This window comes from Desmodus rotundus, chromosome 12, assembly GCF_022682495.2.
Source record: "Desmodus rotundus isolate HL8 chromosome 12, HLdesRot8A.1, whole genome shotgun sequence".
Lineage (NCBI taxonomy): Eukaryota > Metazoa > Chordata > Mammalia > Chiroptera > Phyllostomidae > Desmodus > Desmodus rotundus.
In genome coordinates, this window is record NC_071398.1 from 68347894 (window position 1) to 68369557 (window position 21664).

Consider the following 21664-nt stretch of genomic DNA (forward strand, 5'->3'; position numbering starts at 1 on the left):
TTATCTTTTTGCTACACTGTTAGAGTCTCTTGATATTACCGTATTCCCTTCGACTTATCAGAGTTGGTTAAGACTTCGTAAAGAATACATCATTACCTTCATATGGCTTATCAGCGTCCCACTTGAAAGAGTAGCAGTCTGTTTTAGAAGCATTTATTCCTTTGCTGCATAGTATTTTTACTACTATTTTTCTTTTTTGATTTCTAGGACCTACAGATGCAGCTGGTTGATCCTGAAGACATACCAGCTATGGACCGCCTGACCCAAGAAGTCTTACTTCTTCGGGAAAAAGTCGCTTTGGTAGAATCACAGGGTCAGGAAGCTTCAGGAACCCGAAGACAACAAGTAAGTTATTGGAACACAATCTGTATTTTAACTGTGAAACAAACAGTGGAAATGCTGTCGGTCTTAGTTATGAAGGGGTCCATTGATGGAATTTCATGGAAAATCTGTGCTCTGAAGTTTCCTGCCTTGGTCAAGGGCAGACACAGCTCTTCCTTTCTCACAGTTGTAATTCTTAAAGGAGAAGTGGTCACACGCTGTCAGTTATCCCTCATTCATAAGGCACCTCTCTCAGCTGAAGCCTTCTCATCTTCCTGCATTTAACCATTTTTTGAAATGGTTACATTTAAAAAAAATTTTTTTTTAAGTTTTCAAAAAAAAGAAAAAAACCTCTTCCTCTGCCCCAAATTCTTTTGTAGCTACTACTAGCTATCTAACCTTTTCTCAGTGGCATACTTTTCAAAAAGACCTGTGCGCCTGTGCTCCTTATCTCCTCTGTCATCTCTCACTAACTACTCATCTCAGTCCAATCTGGCTTTTAAGTCTGCCAGTTCACTTAAACAGATCTCTGCAGGTACACACTGTCATAACTTGTCTTTGTTATAGCACTTATTATATGGCACAAAATGGCACAATGCCAAGTGTGATTGATGAGCGTCTTTTCCCCCAACAAGAGAGTGAGCTTATCCTTACATCAGATCCTGGCACATAGGGAGGGGCTCAATAAATATTTACTGAATGAGTGAAGAATACTAGTAAGTATTATTACATGTTTCCCTCTTGCCCTTCCTCTCTCTCTCTTCCACTCCTTTCTGTCAGCCTCTTTTCTATGCGTTTGGCTCCTCTCTTTCTTGTACCTGTGCTTCCATGTTTAAATTCTGCCTTATAGAGTTTTAAAGATGAAAAAGGTAATACATGTGACATCGATTTGAAAACTAAAGTACTATGGAAAATGTAAGTAGTAATATAGTGAGCTTTTTTTAGTCATAGTATGTGCTAATGCATTCTCTTGGTCTCTTTCTCAGGATCTCAGGATAACTGCCTTCATGTCTCATGTCTCCATTTACATATTTCTTCTATTCTTTTCTCAGTTGCTGCTGATGCTGGAAGGACTGGTAGATGAACGGAGTCGGCTGAATGAGGCCCTGCAAGCAGAGAGACAGCTCTATAGCAGTCTGGTGAAGTTCCATGCCCATCCAGACAGGTAAGAGAGTGACCGCACTGTTTCCTTTGATCCTCATTAAGTGCAGATGCTTACTGATATTGAAGAGGGGAGAAAAGAAAGCAGAGACAGCTACGGGGACTACATCATTTGTCATTTGTTGTGTGGATTGCTCTGAGCCGAAGTTCCTAAATCTTAAGTGAGTCATACAGCTATTATAAATTTCAAGTGAGAAGACCTGGCAGGTGTCTACAATAATGCCTTGCATGTAGTAAGCACTCAATGTATAGTCCCTTTCATTCTCTGCTTCATGCCTTGTAAAAGGCTGTTCTAGGAGAGAGGGCTATAAAGGGAACTGCTGTCCACTGAATATCACTGAAGAAAATATATTTATTATGATGGCAAATATCACCCCAGGATCACTGAGGGCCATCATGACGAGTGTTGTTCTTGTACCTCTTGATTTAGTGTCATATATCATTCTGGTTCATTTTATGTCCTCCCCACCACCTTTTTTCCATTTGCCTTCCCTCCTAGCCCCTTTTTTTCTTTCCTGATTTTTATTCATTTATCGTTGGGTTTAAAATATTTTTTCTTTCTATGTACTTCAAGCAAATAAATGAAGAGGAAAAGTAGAATACCCCTTGATTGTGTTACTTTTTAAAGAATGTCTGGATCTTTAGTTTCTGTGAACTGAATTCCTTTTCAGGGCATTGTCTAGTTTGGTTAACAAACAAGAGAACAAATAATCTTCAATAACCGTCCTACTTGGCTCAGTTTTGCTTCACTTTGTGTTGAGTTTTTACTGGGTTTTGGTGTTTCAGAAATGAACATTTAGTCAAATAATGAAACTTTTCTTATGTGTGCCATAGGGGTGTGAGATAAATCTCAGGAACTATAATTTTATGTGAGATTGGCCCAGAGCCTGGGATAAAGGGACAAGCTTTAAAGAAAGGAGCAGGCCTTGCTCATCTACTGGCAGTGAAAACAAATGCCGCCCCAAAGACTACATTCATTTCTTGTGTCCTGGAGACAGTTACTTTAGAAGGTCCTGTGGCGTTGATGGCTCTTTGGAAGTGTGTGTGGACTCATTACACTCGATGGCTAATCCGTTTTCCTTCCATATGGCATGTTTAATCAGCTCTGAGAGAGACCGAACTCTGCAGGTGGAACTGGAAAGGGCCCAGGTGTTACGCGGTCGGCTCGAAGAAGTTCTTGGAAGAAGCCTGGAGCGCTTAAGCAGGCTGGAGACCCTGGCCGCCAGTGGAGGTGGGGAACTGGAAAGTGTGCGAGTTCGTCACAAGCATGCCTTCTGAGCGCTGGCGGGTCAGACTGCAACCAGGATGGAAAGCCTTGTTTGTACTAACCAGAGAGAGCCTTGCCTGACTTTGGCAGAATTAAATGGTGATTTACTAATGATAAAACTGGTACAAGTAGCATCAAGTACAAAGTGAAACTCACTTTAGTCTACCTGTATTTCACGGTACATATTTATCTCTAAGTTGGATGGTGGAGGTTACAAAGTGTATTTGCCCATTTTAAATCATTCCATTTTAATTTTCCCACCCATATTCCTTCTTTCCCTCAGCCCCTCCTCCTGATTCCCTTATCCCTTCTGTGGGCCAATAAAGTTTATTCCTCCCCCACTTTCACAATCCATTTCATATGTTCCATATCATGTCATAAATGCATGCGTGTGTATTATTTTTGCCATTCAGTCAACTCCTGCTCTTTGAGGGAAAGCAATTTTTAAATCAAATAAAAGTTTCAAGATAAGAGGGAGAGATTGAAAGTCTATAAGAATGACTATGCAAAAGTGATATAATCCTTATCCGAAGGTAATCAAAACCAAGTCTTGGCGTAGTAGACTACAGTATGGGTGGGGGCAAGTTAAGGAGCAGAGGCAAAGACTGTTAAAGCATTTATAGTGACCCTTTACCTCTAATATTGTTTCAGAGTTGATTATTGAATGACAGTGAAATTAGACTAGGAGATTAAATTCCATGAACTTTTTTTTTTTCTTTAAACCAAGGGTATGTTCTTTAGTCTGAACATAACTTTAAGAAAGCTCCCAGGTCTTCCAGAGTCAGAATTCTCTATGTGAAAAGATAATTTCAAATGAACATCCCCCTTTAAATTTAGTATTTCACCAAATAAGTCATTATAGCCAGAGGAGTGTATTGCTAGTATGTTTTCAGTTGGTAGTCACCCTGGATGGAAATCTATATTCTTCACTTTTTAGTGCTGCTACATTTTTACATATTAAAATTAGTAGTAAGCTTCAGGCTTTGAGGTGTCTGAATAGTTTAGAAAGAAATATCACAGATCTGTATTCATAGGCTTTGGCCATTGTCTCAGTGCTTCTTACGGCAGCATGGAAGGTATAAGGAAAGGGGCACTGGAAGTTGTGTTTCTGGTGTCTTCGATGTCGAGAGTATAAAAAGTAACCAGGATAACTTTGGAGCTTTGTGGGTTCAACACCATGAGATTTCTTACTTTGTTGGATAGAAGTCTCTTAGATTAGGAGCTGAGATTTCCATTTTTAAACATGGAGTGTGATGAACAGAGATGGAGGCTTTCCAGCACCGTATATGTGACTGTGTACTTACTCTTTGTGTAAACTAGGTGGAGCGCAGTGAGTTCTCTGCTAGCCCTCCATGTTTTGCCAGAACACTTTTATTTTTTCACACTTGCTTGTTGATACAGCTTGCCTGACATTCTAAATTCCATCCAAGAGTAACACCCTAGCGTCTTCTGATTAAGTATTTTGCAAAGATTGATAGCCATAAGCCTTCCTCTTAATGGAAATGCTTTCCAGGTTTAATGGCTTTGGGGGGGGGGGGAAGGAGTCATTTAAGGAAGGAGATAGGAAATGTAAGCAGAACCGTCCACTTTTCCTAGTGTTCTAATCTTAAGAGACCCTTTCCTCCACAAAGCTTTTTGTGACTTTCTAGAAATAAGGAAGGGTAGTTATCAAGCTGTAAAAATGTCAGCCAACCAAATATTTAGGAAATGTCTTCCCTTAATTTGTGTAATAGACCAGGGAAGCTTTCTAAGTCCACTAAGAGTCAACCTTGGGTGATTCTGGTGTTCTAATGGTTTGCAGTGATTATAGAAACTTATATGTTAATTACCGCTGCTGCTTCTGTCAACCTTGAACAAGAGCAGGAACTTCCCTTGGTATCTTGAACTGTTGCTAAATGTTAGAAATATTAAGGTAGTTCGATGGATAATGAGAAACCCCGACTTCTATTGAAAATAGATTAGGGGAAAAATGTAAGTAAATTTTGGGTCCTCCTGATTTGGAAAAGAGAGACTAACTTGTTAATCGCCTTTGATATTGGTCATTGGAAAACATTTTAGAAAATTAAATGCTTTAGTAGCAAAGGATAAATTAAGAATTTGATCTTGATACCATAGATGTGACTAAAATCCGTACTGATTTTCTGGTGTGGATAGCAGCAATGAGGCTTGCAAACAGTGCTACCTGGAGAGAGCTCGCTGGTCTGACCCTTTTGTATGATAATGTGACATCTTATTAGGGAACACAATTCTGATGAATTTTGTTCTATAACCCACATGCAGGTGATGCTGTGAATCCACCACATCATTTATATAATCATATTTAGCATTGATAAAACAGTATTCCATTCTCTCTTCAGAAGCACAGACCTTTTCTCTTCTTACTAGATTATTCTACCTCTTATCAGGCATTTTTCAACATTACCATAATTTTAGATAAAGCATTGCCTGTTTTGCTTATAGAACCTTGTGCCTGAATAAAAAAATCTTGAAAAAAGAAAATAAATGAGTTAAATTCTCCCTAAGCTCATGCTAAATTTGAATCATGGAACTTAAATTGAGAAAAATCCATATTGATAGATTTGGTTTTTCTCACATTTCCTTTTTGAATAATAGCAAATGTGTGAAGTAATGGTTGTAAGAGGTCAGGAGAGATTATAGTTCTTAAAAGTACCAGGTTGAAAAGGACCTCCAGGAGGGTTTATGTAATGGGTGAAATGGAAGTCCTTTTGACAGGTATTTCCCCTAAAGTGTTCTCTATTGCAGGTTTAAACTATATTGTTCAAGTCTGATGATTGTTAGTGCCTAGTATACATCAACATTTTCCTGGTGTTCCCTTTTTAGCTACTTAGCCAAGTTATAACTTTAGAAAAGACGTGATTGGGCTAGTGTAACATTGTCAGCCTTTTAGTTTGATAGGGTGTACTTTTATTTTTACCCCCACTTAACCCCTCCCTTTTCCCACCCCACTTCATTCAGTTGTGGACAGCAGTAATATTTTTGGTACCTCTACTTATCCATATTTTTAAAAGATTTGTCAATATTCTTACATATAGTGAATGCTCTATTAAAGATCAAGAAAATCTTGACCTATAGGGTATCAGATTCTAGCCTCAACACATTTTCTTAGAATGTTCTTTAGTATATTTTACTTGCACAGTTTATACATAAGTGATCTCTGTGGCAAATCTTTATAAAAGACCTATCACTATTATGCTTATTTATGCTCCTGATTCAGTAACTGGTCCTAAGAAATTTGGCTTATAGCTTCAAAACAGTTCAAGAAATTGATTTCAATTTTCTCTGTCTTACAGTTGGATCTAGAATCCTCTGGTTAGGGAAAGGGGGAGCAGATCAGATAATACCAAAAATTTCTCCTTTCTTTGAGGAATAAAGGTTGACTGACCTACCTTAAGGCACTTCCCTTTTGGACTATCAGCCTTAGAGGGCACAATACTGGAATACCTTGGCTTGCTTTTTGCTAGTATTAGAAAGCTACAGTTCCTGTTGTTAGGCTGAAGTCATCATTTTCTGGTTTCATGGTCTTTTTATATGAAAAAGTCACAGAATCTTCACATTTGACATACCTGAAAAATTCAAGTTGCCTCTTCAACTAGGGCCTCAGTAAGTTGAGGTCCTACTTACTCAGTACTGATTATAGGGATCTGCAGCCAGTGCCCTGCAGAGAAATGTGACAAAGCTCCTATGAAGTCAGGAAGAAACATTAGTAACCCACACAGTTTCTTTTCCATCTCATCTAGAAATTGTGCTGATGGTAGATAAATGCAACTAGCTTTCTTTTTCAGACACTAACATCCTGCAAGATGAAGCCTGTAGAGTATTTTCTCTCATTTCTCTTTGGGTTAAAGCTCAGAGAGCTTTTCTTCTCCCTTTGGTAACGTGAAACCATTTGTACTGGAGAAAGAATAGCTAGGACTCTGGAGCTTGTGAGGCAACCGATGAAAACAGGGAGCCAGTCAATGATCAATATACCGGAGTGATTTCTGTGGGGTAATAGTTTCTTCTTCATGCATTTTGGAATGTGATTTAAGCCACCCTCTCACTAGACATTTGGAGCAAGAACCTTGTTAAACCATTTTTATTTTGATTCCAAGACAAACATGTTGCTGTTACGTAGTCTGGGTATTGACAGAAGGTAAGTCCTCAGTTTCTTTCTGTATAATCACACGAGCCAGGATGAATTTCTAAGTAAAAAATTCACATTGTAATTAGCTTCCAACAAAGGATCAAAAGGAGAAGGGAAACACAAAATTATAGAGCTGCCAATACTAATTTTTCTAGATTTCAAATAAGAATAATTAAACTTATAAAGTGATGTACTAAATGTTTTTGCATTGCTTTCCCTTTTTGTTGTTTAAAGTCAAATTCCAGAAATAAAAATCTTTATCATATTATTTTCCTCTTCCTCTAATGCTGGAAGGATAAAAATAGAAAGCTCAGCAACATCAGACAGTGTTTGATCTAAAATAACCTGAAGAGTAGGGGTGTTAAGTACATGACCCAAACCAGCTTCGTTGTTCCCTTTAAGGAGCGCACGGTTGACTAGCTAGTGCATGTAGGTTTGCTGTCAGTGTGTATCCTGGGCATGCGGTGCTGCCTTCTGCAGTTATCAAAGTCATTGCTTTAAAATACCGGCCTCTCTCGCAAGCTGCATTTGTGTATATACAAGTATGTTTTATAAATCCTGAGTTTGTTACCATGAAGTACTATCAGTTTGATTATAAAAACAGCTTTACTTTTATCATTTGAAAGTTTGCTCCTAGAGCTGTTGAGGAAAATTCAAGTGATTCGTAACAATTTAAATGAAGGAGGCAGTGACATGTTAAATGATGCAGTCACTTGGCATTAGATTATTTCCAGGACTCTTTCCCCATCAAAATTAGCTGTATATTTCCTCTTGAAGTTTATTTCTTGATGGCACCGTGCTGTGCTAAACTGTGTTTTCATTTGTGCTGAAATGGAGAGTGTACTTTTTTTATGTGTTAGACTTTCAGCTACTTTAGTAGAGACACACTAAAATTGTTACTCATCAATAAAAATATCCAAGGCCAAACAGTAACTATTGGTTTCATTCTTAAAAGATTTATGGGGGGAAAAAAGTAGAGAAAGCTCATATCTTTTTTTTTTCCCTTGTAGGAAAATCAGTGTATTGATCATTGTACTAAATTTCCAGGTCAAAGTCAGGCTCTGGAATGAGTGAATGCCTTTGTACTTATTTAACTAAAGGAAGGAAGAGGAATAAACCCGAATTTTTCTGCTTTCAAGGAAGTGAGACGAAAGAAGCAATATTATATTTCCTGCAGAAACATGAAATGGACTACTTTTTCTTGCTCTCCTTGTGAGGGAGAGGAGTAGAAAGTGGGATGGAGATGTGAGGAACCAAATTGTTCTGGTGGGTGGTGCTGTCCTCATAGATGTTCCTGGAGAGGCCTGCTTCCTGCGTCCATTGAGGGAACGAAAGAGACCATGAGCAGGAAGAATTCCTTGAAATTACGGAATTCCAAGCACTGAAGACAATTGCTTTCCAAATAAAACAAGCTGGAAGGCTGCTTAAGAATGTTGCAATTTAAAGACAAAGATACACCATGAAGGGGTTGACCACAGACAATTTTCTAGCTACTTCTAAGATCACAATCTGTCTAGTTAAAGAATTTTATTTCTGAGCAGAAGTTTATGGAGGATTATACAAAATCTGTAAGTTTTCTCATGGTCCAGAAGGGAGTGGATGCAGGTGAAACTGCAGTTTGACAGAAGAATGTTTTTCTTTGATTCTCTCATATAGCTTCACAGTGTTTAAGCCAGCAATAGCTGGTGCATGGTGTGCACGTGGCAGAGCGCCTAGAAGTGAAAGATGCACCCAGAGGACCTGGCGCGTAAGCCTGGCACTGAGGGGAAGAACAGCCTGGGGCTTGGCACCACAAACTTGTTCATGCTGTAGTTTTTAGTTCTTTGAACTTTCAGAGTAGCTGTGACTCCTCCTATGTTCTGAGTAACTGTGTGGGAAACTGTCACTCCTTTTCTGTCAGTCACATATTAGTGGCTTACAGGGGAAATAGTAATGATACAGGGTTTAGGAAAAATTGTCTCCTCATAACCCTGTTTGGGCTCTTCACTGAAGAATGAACATAACACTTCATGACCTTCCCTCTAAGGCTCATTCGTGCATGATGGAGTTTTATGGCAGTTATAATTTGGTGATGAGCCCTATGTGTGAAGCACCTATTATTCAAAAGAGTGCATCACCTGGTTACAACCCTGTTCTTTCGACAGTCCTGTGAAGCAGGGAGAACAAAGTAGTACTTCTGCCGGGGGAACGCTGAGACCTGAAGTGCAGATAGACTCAATCAAGATCATGCAGTTAATGACACTGGGTATAAAATCCTCCTGTGCTGGTTACCGTTAGGTTCCATGGCCTGCTTTTTCAACCTTCACCTTTTCCACCCATGGGCCACTTCAATTTACCAACAATAAGAAGAAAACATTAATAGTGTTTAAGGGCAATATTTACTGGTACACACCATATGCCAAGCACTGCTCTAAGCATTTCAAAAGCAGCCGTCCTTTAAAGTTCACAGCTGTAGGGAGTGGATATCACTATTAACTGTAATTAACAACTGAGGGAATTGAGGAGGGTGTGACTCGCCTAACTCGCATAGCTAATGACAGAAGCGGAAATCTAGACATCCTGGCTCCGGAGCCCAGCTCTTAATAATTACGCCAGTCTCAATTTAAAAAGCTCCACAAACATGAATTTTTCCCTCAAAGATAAAGAGAATATATGTGTGCAACACTTAAATTTTTGCCCAAGGATTTTGTAGTATTTTAGAGGTTTGTTTAATTTCTGTGTACTTTATAATCAGATAGCTGGTAGAACATACTTTTCTAAATCTGAAAAAGGAAGGTTTTGGTACCACCTCATTATGTGTGGTTCAGAGCTTAGAAACTTGCAAGAACCACAAGTTGGGAACTACCATTGAAGCCTCAAATAAAGTTTTTAAATAAAATTTCAAGTCTAACATGTAACACTTAATCCTGGAGAGAAAACCTAGAGAATCAAGTTAAATTTGAAAGAAGTTTCTTAGCTTTCAGAGATTCTAAAGGTGACAGATATTTCACATTGATGAAAAATAAGTAGTAGATTCACTAAAATATAGGATCTTTCAATTAGAAATTTAAAATATTCCAAGTTAGTTTTGAAGATAGTGTTTTGTTGCCCTGTAAAAGTTTAGAAAGGAGGAAAAAAGTTTAGAAAGGAATATTTCCCACAAAAAAGTTCTTATATTGTCATTTATGAAAAAAAAAAACCAACAGAAAGAGGGATGTCTGATGTAAAATATGCAGGGCTTGTGTGGGATAATATGCATTTCAACATTTTCTGTATCGTAAAAATGTTTATTTTACCCCAGTATAACACAAAAAGGCTTTCCATATTCTGATTTAAATTGAAAAAAGGATGAGCAGCCCTTAAAGCTGCCCCAGAGGAAGAATAGCAGACTGTTAACTAGCTAAAAAAATAACTAAGGGAAGCAAACCCCTGTATAGTGGAGTGTTGGGACGAAATGAGCATTCTTGCTTGGATTCCATTTAACTCCCGATGAAGTCAAAAGCAACAGTATTCTGCCCCTGAATGAATTAAAGAGACAGCTTATCTAGAAATGCAGATGTGGCATCAGAAAGGCAGTGGAGGTAAGTAGAGGGCAGAAAGTTAGACAAAAGCCTTTGATACCAGTGACAATCACCCATTCTAATCGCCACTTACCTTACTCCAGAAAGCTAGCACAGGAGTCACAGGCTGACAACACAACCCAGGAATGGTCCTGACCTCAAAGCTGGCCTTTCTTCAACCACAGGGTCATCCTCTAGCCCAGTGATTTTAAACATTGTTCATCACATGGCACGCATAAACTAATTATTGAGATGCTGTGGCACACACAATATTTTTTGCTGATCTGACAGAAAAAATGGTATAATTTTGATTCATTCGCACAGTTGGTTATTGTGTTGGGTGTTGTCACTTTTTTATTTGACAGTCTAAGGGAAGAGAGGTCAGTGCTCCTGACTACATGATCAGGTATGGCGTGTTTTAGAAGATTTTACTGCGCACCAGTATGCTGTGCCACAGCACACAGTTGAAAACCACTCTTCTAGCCCAACACTCAGAAGAGAAACAATGAAGTGTCTTGTCTTAATCTGTCACTGAGTGAGGCTATTCATTTTCTTTGCAGGAAAAAATAAAGATTCTGGTCTGTACTATTGTGTAGAAAAATTTTTTTGAAAATAAGAATAATGTATGAGGTAGATATCCCCAAGTGAATTAGCATCCTAGACTCAGAGACTTGCCAAAACTTAGGGAGTGTGTTCTTCCACCTCTGCACAGCCAGCGTCCTGAATGACGTCTTTCTGAGGCTGGTTTGAAAGAACAAGCACTGGAAATCCCTATTGTACCCTGCCTGCCACGGATCTCCAAAGACGCTGAGTGGTAGAGGTGCCTTGTAAGGGCTTTATTGAACAGGGTACTGCCTTGATGCCACGTTAACACAACATTCACAGTGACCAGGGAACGAGTCATAAGATTAAGCTGTTAGGACAACATGCTTATGCCCTTTAGTACTTGAGTGAGATTGACTCAGACCTTCGCAAACATTCCAGCATGTGCTTGCAGGTGCCGAGGTGGAATGTGGGTATGAACTGCCCCTGGTCACCTAATCTGCAGATGGTAGTGAATGCTCATTATTCTTGCAGGGCCTTTCAAACAAGAATGTCTAAGCTTAGGAGCAGGGTCTTTAGTCTTAAAGGAAGAAATAAAGGTAAAAATCTTATTTGTCACTAGAAGGGACAGTGAGTTGCCGTTGAAAGTCCAGAGACTCGACTTCTTGGGACAGCTCTTGTCAGGACTAGCTTTATAACCTTGGACAAGCCACCTAATCTCTTTGAGGCCCAGGTTACTACTACTCCGTGGTCAGAAGAGGAGTTTGAACAGGTTGGTTGCCAAGGCCAGGGTCACCACTAGATCTCTAGGTTCTCTAATTTGAGTAGGTTCTGTGAGACCCAGAGTGTCAAGGTAGATTTTCTTTGGTGTTCAAATGAATTAGCCATTATAAGTTCCTACACTTTCAGAAGACATCTATAATGTGGGCCATAGGCCTTAATCTAAATCGGATGGACAGACAGTGTTTTATTCTCACAGATGTGGAGAGGAAGAAATGTCCTTGGTTTGTGCTGTCCAACACAGAAGCCACTAGCCACATGTGGCTGTTTGAATTTTAGTTTAAATTAAATAAAAATTTCAGTTCCTCAGTCACACTGGCTGCAATTTCAAGTGCCCAGTAGCTACATGTGACCAGTGTCTACTGGACTGGGTGGCGTAGACACAGGATTGCAGAAAGTCTGTTGGTCAGCACTGCTCTAGACCTTTGTCCAGACCCCAACGGCAGCGTCTTGTCCCTTAGTGCAGGGTGTAGGTGTTTGTGCCCTAGGATGACTGTGTGTGTCTGTGGGGAGTGAAAGAATGGATTAAGTGCCATTTAGAAAAGGCAGTGCAAGATGCCTCAGGAATGGATGTTAGCATGGGACAAGAGTCCGAGAGAGATGGGGAGGGAGAGGTTAAAGAAGGAATCAACGAACACCTGAGCCAATCTATGCCTTGGGTCTTGACGAGATCTGAGCTTTTGTGTAGGACACAGGGACCCTAGAGCAGGGTTCCTCAGAGAGATTGTCACCCCATGCACAGCAGATCCCAGCAATAGAAAAGTATGAGAAGGGCAGAGCTACCCTATTCCCCCGAAAACCAGGGACCCTGTCAACACTCAGTGGTGGGAAAAAGGTTAGCCATGCTAAGTTGTTACATAGCCAGTCAGTGGCAGGAGGGGGAATAATTCAGACATTCTGGAAATAGGTGAGAGGGATAACCACTCTGACATTTGGCTCCATGGGTACAGGTCTGTGCAGTTTAAGCCAGCTTATGTTTTGAGACTTAAGCTTGAATATGTTAGTAAGAAAGTATCCTATGACACAGCAGAAGGCTTTTTTCTACAGATTTGGCACATTGGCTCCATCTCCCCTGTCGGCCCTGCTGGCTAGGGGGCCATACATAATGGGGAAGGGAAAAAATCAGAGGCAGATGGCAAAAAAGACTGTAATTTTAGCTGCTGTCTGGACGCCATCTGTGAAGGGAGTCACCTTTCTCTTCTGGACTTATTTCCAGGTGCAGCTGCAGGGGACGACACTGAAGATGCGAGCACCGAGTTCACTGACAGTATTGAGGAGGAGGCTGCACACAATAGCCACCAGCAAGTAAGTCTGAGTCAGGTGCTGGGTCCCAGGGTGGAAGGCTCATAGTCCAGTGGTCTCCTGCAGCCCTTGCGGACCTAGATGAGGAGCTATCTTTTTATATAAAGCACTTCCCGGTCTTCTTCTTGCCCTCCCTGAGCTTCCCAGCCACCCCTCCTACCTCTATCCTCACTCCGTTTTTCTCTCCAATCCACCCTTTTGTTTTTACTCCTTCTATCTCTTACTCCTGCTCCCTTCCCCTCCACCCACCTTTGCCCCATGTACTGTCTATAGCTGTAGTTTCAGGAGAATATTTACTTACAACAAGACCACAGACACTTCCCCTCTTGGGCTTTTGTAACTGAAACACGTCACCGAAGACAGAGAGTCATCAAAGGGCCACTTGGGGAGGTGGCAGGGCCTGGGACCTACTTTGGGAGAGTGCCCTCTGAGAAACTCTGAGAGGATCGGAATCATTCTCAGTGAAATCTTACTGTATAAAAGAGAACTTTGTTGGGCAACTGGATGGACCATCCAGGTCATGACACGTCAGTGACCAGGATATGACACTGCAAGAGCAAGCCCCTGTCAAACCTCAGAATTTGGAACCCAAGGCTGAAACATTGCTCTCACCAACCGTCAGTGAAGCTCAGGAGTCGAACGGCCTGGATCTCAGAGATTAAGTCACCAATAGTGATACCATAGCACTCACTGGCACTCCCATGTGTCCCCAGTGACATGTAGCGATCACATCTCCTAGATGGACCATGCCTGTCACTCTCTGAGTCATTAAGGAGACGTGAATTATTGGTACCCGTCCTGCAGAAGCCACTGGGCATTTTCAGTGATAACTTCCTTAGGGCTATTAGGAAAACTGTAGGGGAAATGAGGCTTTCTGGGTCCGCCTGTACATCTCCTGCACAAGAAAAGGAGGAGACAGCTAATAGACCAACACGAAGAGCCCATGTGAACAGTCCCCAAATCTCAGAGGATTTCACAATCTTTGGTTCTTGAAGACATGAGTATTTGTCTGGAATATCTCACCTCCTCAACACAGATTCTTTACCTTCTGTCAAGATCCTCTCTTCATTGCTCTAGACACACCTGACCCTTACTTTTCCCTTGAGTTTCTGCATGAGCTCTACTTACCCTTTTGCTTGAACAGCTTCTTTTGAATCCTGCTGACCAGTGCTTGTAACTTTAATTATGCACACCACAGCCCCTTTGGACAGGTCCCTCTGCCTCTCACTTCCTGGTTTCATTGAGGATCTTGGGTGAGCAAGAATGCTCTGCAGGATGACCAAATGTCCACCCTAAGACAGCTAGATTGAGCTGTCAGCAAGTCGCTGACGGTTATTGCTACTGTGAATCAGGAGTAACTTCAGAATAAATTAACAGGAGACACAGATATGAAGAGAGCCAGATTCTCATTGACAAGACCTTCAGTCTAATTCTCATTTGTAGGCAAACTGGTCAGTAAAGTCATTTCTTCCTTAACCTTTTTTCCTATAGCCTGGCATGGACAAAATGACCAGAACACATTCTGAGAAGGTTAGTTCCATCCTGAAATAAACCTTTAGGGGGGGCATTTGTGTTTCCCTTGCAATGTCTGCCTATTACTTGGCATAGGAGATAATAAATTAGGGGTTAAGAAAATCTTTGGATTGGGGCTTGACTCATGATAGACAAAGTATATATACCTATTGGATGAAGAATATCTTGGGTGAGCACCATTCTGCTTTCCATCACCTTTCCTTGAAACTTGGATCTTCAGTTTTGGGTAAGAGATGTGTGAAATCATTGTAAATCTACTTTTAACTTTTCTGGAGCTTAAGGGTATGACTCTTCTGCTACCAATTAAATAAAGCCTTTTTTTTGCCATAACTGTTTTGTGTCCAGATTCTGAAAAATGTGTTTGCTTGTTTCCAAGGAAAATGGCCCCTTAAGAATATAAGCTCTGAGCTGCTTCTAGCTGTGTTCTTAGAAGGTTGACTTTATTCTCAATACAAAGCCCCCCTCCTACCTCAAGCATACACACGAGCACCCTAACAAACACATCCAACTTTGTGTTTACTCCAAGGCAGGAATCACCTTTTGGCCAAAGCAAATTGCTTTATCCTTATTTGAACTCACCCACCTCAGGAAGTCTCAGATCTGGCCATGATGGTAATTTCCATTCTCAATCAACTATAAGATCTGTAATAAATACCTAAAAATTCCTGTGAAAGAAACTAGAGTAATGAGTTACTGTCATACTTAAACTTTTGTGGGAGAAAAGTTAATCAAGAATCAAGATTCAAATCAAAGGAGCGACAAGTCAGTAGACTTAGTGTAACAAACTTGAGAAAAGAATATTTTTAATGTCCTTAATGCTGTCAGACAACTGATTTACATTGTAAGAGATGTGAAGCAATAGGGTAAAACCAAAACAACTCTATTCCAACAAGAGATCAGAGCTACATGTAGACCTCTGTGGGGCAAACCCAGCACACAAAAGAGCTGAATTATACACTGTGGAAGCAATAGAACAGATGAATTAGGAAATGTGAAGAAAGGGGGGAACCCTATACAATATATAATTAACAATAGACATAAAGGATTTATACTGCCACCACACATATTTGGGTTATTTTGGGGGTGGGGGGAGGAGAAGTATTAGCCTTCATGTGTTTGCATTTAAATTGTAAAGATAAGTTAACCAAAGTAAGCTTCCTTTGACATGGAAATATGAAACCCCAAATTAACCTGGGAACAAATCAGATCTTTCTTTTCTTGTTTTCAGGTGGGAGATTAGACCAGATGAACCTTATGGTCCCTTTCAGTGTTAACATTCCATGGGTCTTCATGTTTTATTTAAATAAAGTAGACATATTTAAATCAATAGAAAAAGCTATTCATCCAGAAGGCACATTAAAAATAAGCAGGTGTCATTAAAGTTAGACATTATTTTTAAGCAGAAGGAACCCTTCAGGTTTAGAACAGAAGAAATGTCAAAGCTGTTGGCAATGTTTACTTAGGTTAGTTGCAAAGAGTTTACATAGACAGACTCACACAGTTTGAATGGGGGCTGAGGTTCTAAACTTTCAAACGTGGTCTTATCCAATCCCCCTTCCTTTATTTTGTCCCAGAGCCTTTGTGACAGATGCAGGATGGCCACCGGTCTAACCCAGTTTGGCAACAGAGGCACAGAGACAGACATTCCAGAGCCTCCCAAATCTCAGGCTCACAGTCCCAGGGGGGCTTGAATGCCTAGGAAACGAGCAATTGTGTTCGCTCATCTCTTTCGTCTTTGACATAGATACATCTCTTCACAACCCCAACTGCTATGCTACGAATCACCATCGCACATACGTGCTGCGAGTCAACCCCATCACGTACCTGAAACCTAGATCTTACTATGTGCTCTGTTACAGAGTCAAAAGCAAAAGCCCATAGTTTTGTGCCAAGCCAAGCAGCAATATCAATCACTGACCCATTTATGCTCCTTGGGGCCCTGTTCTGTTCAACATATTTGTGACCTGAATGAAGGAATAAAGCATTTAATTCTATGATGTGTCCTTAATCAAGCGGCCACTACATGATTTATGGAGATGGACATAAATATTCTGATTACTTTGGGAAATGATTTTGTGTAGGTAGAATGAATTCATAAATGACAAGTACAGTCCTAATATTTACAGAGATGAAAGATGACAAACAGCATGACCCAGAAACAGCCACAGGGAGAGGCGGGAAATTGGGAGGTCAAAACTGACCTGAAGTTAGGTAAGACCTCGAAGTGTTGCTGCTGAGAGGAAAAGAGCCAGCACGACACCGGGGCGCAGGGTCGGTAGTGGACAGACAGGCAGGGCCTTGCACTGAAATGATTAGTCATGCACTAAGTCCATTATCTTACTCAGCACTTGGTTTCTGCACTTTTAAAAGCATAGGGAAAATTGGAGAGGAGCCCGAGATGAAATAAGAGAGTTGAAAAGTTAAAAATTCTCATTTGAGGAAAAACCGTATGATCTGCTTTAGTTGAAACATGAGGAATAACTTCAAGAGTATTTTAGAAAAGGGTGGTGGGAAATTGTTGTTGCCCTGTTTTCTCACGTGCTTAGATTTGTAGACAGTTTAGCTGGCAGCATGGGCACAAGGGTGATTAACCATCAAGTGAAATCGCCTGCTGGTAGGTGGCCTCACTTTAACTTCCCAGCAGTTGTGGGGTGTGATCTCCTGCTGCCAATGAAATTGAGCTTGCTTTGTCTTACCTGCTGCTTTGCCCATATTCTGATTCTGTGACCCTGACTCCTGACTGCTGAGTGCCCTGAGTCCTCTCTCTGAATCATCTTGAGTTAATGGCACAGCCCTGGGGTTTGAGCTCTGGGGTCTGGAGTCTTGACCTTCGCAGTCAAGGACTCAAGTGTCCTGGAGCTGAGGAAGCTTCCTGACTTGTGAGCAGACTCTCAGGGAACTCTGCACCCTCAGGAAGAGAAGAATCACAGCACCCACATTTTCCAGTCCTGTTTAAACCTCATTTGTTTGCATTTGTTTTTGTATTATATGGTATGTTTTTTTTTTCCTCACCCACCTCTGGAATCTCCTCTTCCTGCCCATGGCAACAATTCTTCCTGTTCACTGGGGGTGCCCTCCCCACCCAAACCAGTCTCCAAGGCCCTTATGGCTGAGGAAGGCCTGGAGGGAGCTCATTTTAGGTCCTCCTTTTTTAGTTCCCATTCAAGGCTGCCTTTCAGATCTGATGTTCCTCTTGGGTCCTCTTCAATGACCTGACTTCTTTAAACCATGATTTTCTTTCAGCTCATCAGAGTGGCTTTGGAGAAAAGTCTGGCAGCTGTGGAGACCCAGAAGGTGTCTCTTCCCTCTCCATTCCCGACAGGAGGGGAAAATGACAGGGGTCTTCAGGAGGAAATGCTCCACCTGAGAGCTGAGATCCACCGGCACTTAGAGGACAAGAGGAAAGCTGAGGGGGAACTGAAAGAGCTAAAGGCTCAAATTGAGGAAGCAGGATTCTCCTCGGTGGCCCACATCAGGTAGGACATGCCCCCAGAGATGGGGAGCCTGCCAACTGAGAGGCCACCGTAGCCCAGGGACTCACCTTGCTGCAGCCAAAGCATCTACGCTGCCATGGGGCTTCTCAGTCCACATCCTAGGCTCCATGTGTTTGTGGTTCTACAAATTCTTTAGAGAAAAGTAAATAATACTGGATAATGGGGATTATCAATAATTACCATTCAAATTATTCAAATAAAGCTGGTTTTAATTTCATATGATAATGCTCATTATTAGCCATCCAGGTGATAATCACAAGTGGAAATCTAGTTGTATAACTGGTATTGCTCTTTTGAATTGACTGGAACATATAAGGAATCTCCTGGTACCCAAGATGCTTCACTGCTGTGTGCACAACCAGAACAGTTTATGAGAAGAATAAACTCCGTCTCTACTCAGCTCTGTCTCAGAAGCATGAGTCCTTGAATCACAGAACAGCAATTTTATTAATCTCTGGTACCTTTACAAAAGTGGCAAATAGCTGATTCACTGGCTAGATTGGCCACATTGTCTTTAATGCCTTTTTCTTTTTTCCCCCAAAAGATGCTTGGGAACATGCTGGTAACATAGGGTTAATTCATTTATTCATTCATCCCTGATTATCCATAATCAGCATGGCCTGCTGTTTGGAGCACAGCTGTGCAGATGTACAACTTCTCATTCATGCCCTATTACTTCCCCGCCTGTTATGTGCTGCTGAAACATCTCTGAATCATAGAATAACAGTAGCACTAGAGAGGACCTTGGCATCTAACCTAATGTTCTTGTTTTGTGGTCGAGAAAACTCAAGCCTAAAAAGTTCTAGTAACTTGCTCGAGGTTGCGTAAGAGTCCGGGGCTAGACCCCTGGCTCCCAGTTTCTACAATCTATGCTTTTCCTTCATACTGCATACTTTGTCAGACAATGTTTGAGTCATTCTTGTGCTCATGGTTCTTTTTTTGCTGATTCTTTTACTCTGAGTTATCCTGGAATTTCTTTCCTTAAAGGCTACTTAAGTTAAAGGTTAAGTTTTACTTAAACTCTGTTCTATGTAAACTCAGTTGAGCTGTCAGAGGTAAGGACACTGTTATCTCTTTTGATCCTACAGTTGAACTTACAGTCAAACCGCATGTGCATATTTTTATGGATTATTTTCCTTTCCTTTTACTCTCACCAAGGATATATTTATTGATTTTAGAGAAGAAAGGAGAGAAATAGAGAGAGAAACATCTATGTGAGAAATATCGATCATTTGCCTCCCTTACGCTCCCTGAGTGGGTACTGAACCCCCAACCTTTTGGAGTATGGTGAACAGCCCTCCAACTAACTAAGCCACCCAGCCAGGGCAAGGATTATTTTCGTTTCTTCCCCAGAGTTACTGACCAGAAACTCTGACTTGTTTAACTCTCTACCCAACCTTAAGATTCCCTGATATTGCAGAAGATAGAATTTATATAATTAATGCATAGTTTGCTTCTTGAGAAGATTTTGTTGAGCTTTGCTTTCATTAGTTTATATTGTAAAAAGAATAGGGTTTCCCCCAAAGCATAAAGTTAAAATTTTAAATGTTTTTCTATACTACACATGTGTCTCTTTCTCTCCTTCTTACACCTTAATTTTGGTGAAATACCAGCTCCCTTTCTCTCCATTGAGGAAACCATCTCACAGACAGTCTGTCCAAGTCCTATGTCCTAAAGTATTTTCTCCCTTAATTTGTACTAGACAAGCTCTGCTCTTGGTTCCAAGACTTCAAGATTCTGAGAAGTTGAGTGTAGGGGCATAGCCAACTGCCGGTGCTTCATGTGGTGAATTCCTCATTTCCTTTGCCTCTTCTAGTCAGCAGTTCTCAATTTAGCACACTTGAAAAGCACCTGTGGAACTTAAGCAAAAATGTAGATTCATGGGCTTTAAAAGCACTTCATCGGATTCTGATGTTAGTATTCCTCAGGTCTGCAGCTGGTTCAGCAGAATTAAATGATTCTCCATTGCAGACCCCGAGCTAACCACCACACATAAGTAATTTCATTTAAGCATCCAATAACTGCACTAGGTACGTGTTGTAATCCTTATTTTATGTAGGAGACTGAGGCTCAAAGAGGTTAGGTGAATTGCCTATTTTAAAGTGAATTGCCTTGTTAAACAACATTGCCGTGTTGTTTTTATTGCTTCCACCAACCCCACTAGAGGGTTTGGTGGGAGGAAAAAGTGGGTCTAGAATGGCTTAGTGAAAATTATTGGTTGAGTCCATTTTATTTCTTTAATGTGTAGGCACTGGGGATACAGGGCGAACAGGATGGACAGAGCCCCTGCTCTCATGAAGATGAAGTTCTATCACAGCAGTAGGGCGTGAAGCAAATAATTACAAAAGTACATTTGATTGTTCTGATTAGTATCATTTGTTTCCTCTGTGTTCCTGGGTCCCAATTTCTCGTCCAGTAGTTGAAAACTGACTGATGGTAATTAATAGAACTGTAGAATCCATAATAACAAATTTGTCCCAGGCAAGGTCTTTATTTTTTTTTTTCTTAACAGTCAAAGTACCCTTGTTTACTCCAGGGCCCAAAGAAGGTGAGAATATCAGGCTGTCTGGCACAGGTAAAGACAACAAAACTAGGTGTCTAAAGTCTAAGATTTTTAATGATGGTGCTGCCACCAGGTAGCTATGGGAGTACAGGCAAGTCTCTCACTCTTCCTGAGCCATGATGTTCTTGTTTGTAAATAGGAGTGTTATTGTAGGTCTCGGAGGTCGATTCATGTTCTGGCATCTCTGAGTCTATGATGGAGTGAGACGTGGGTAAATGGGCTTTTAGGAACTGAGGTCAAGGTCATACTTGGCCCCTGATGATGTATACTTCCGGCAGGAACACTATGCTGAGCCTTTGCCTTGAGAACGCAGAGCTGAAAGAGCAGATGGGAGAAGCAATGTCTGATGGATGGGAGATCGAGGAGGACAAGGAGAAGGGCGAGGCGATGGTGGAGACTATGGTGGCCAAAGGGGGTCTGAATGAGAAGAGCCTTCAGGCTGAGTTCAGAAAGCTCCAGGGAAAACTGAAGAATGCCCACAAGATCATCAACCTCCTCAAAGAACAGCTGGTGCTGAGCAGCAAGGAAGGCACTAGTAAACTTAATCCAGAGCTCCTTGTGCACCTGGCCAGGGAGATCAACACAATGAGCACAGAGCTGGTTTGCTCTCCTGGGAAGCTCCAAGGCCAAGAGGAGGAGGAGGTGATTGTGAGGCCCCGCCCCAGACCCCAGAGCCTCGACCTCGTGGCTGCCCTCGCAGTGCATGCCCACCAAGTAAGTGTGGGGTTAGATGGAAAGAATGACCTGTGGAGGAGGGCTGGAGATGTCAAGCAGTTCTGCCTGTGGGTCAGGGGGTACCAGGGAAGGGCACCTTTGCACCACAAGCAGTGGGCATGATATCCCTCACATATTCGTCCTTAGAAAGGCTTTTACAACATTATCCCATAAATATTTCTGGAGTAATTAATTCCCATAAGTATGTCTTGCATGATTAATTTTCTAGTAACACAGTAGGTGTTGGCAGGAAGCAATAAGACCTGGTCTCTGTCCTTAGGTACTCAGTGTGGGGGGGAAGAT

At 41.2% G+C, this 21664-nt stretch overlaps 1 protein-coding gene across 30 annotated transcripts in view; it reads left to right on the top strand.

The window, feature by feature from the left end:
- The window catches only part of PDE4DIP (phosphodiesterase 4D interacting protein), a 166733-nt gene that overhangs the window by 114905 nt on the left and 30164 nt on the right, over nucleotides 1-21664 (top strand). For all 30 annotated transcript variants that reach the window (XR_008425880.2, XM_053916260.2, XM_053916262.2 and 27 more), the window contains 6 exons: nucleotides 208-345; nucleotides 1374-1486; nucleotides 2586-2713; nucleotides 12972-13060; nucleotides 17834-18066; nucleotides 20926-21361. Coding sequence is in view for 29 of the 30 variants with exons in the window: in XM_053916260.2 (XP_053772235.1) it covers nucleotides 208-345; nucleotides 1374-1486; nucleotides 2586-2713; nucleotides 12972-13060; nucleotides 17834-18066; nucleotides 20926-21361 (1137 nt within the window). In the remaining variant the exon portion in view is untranslated. The remainder of the gene's footprint in view (nucleotides 1-207; nucleotides 346-1373; nucleotides 1487-2585; nucleotides 2714-12971; nucleotides 13061-17833; nucleotides 18067-20925; nucleotides 21362-21664) is intronic.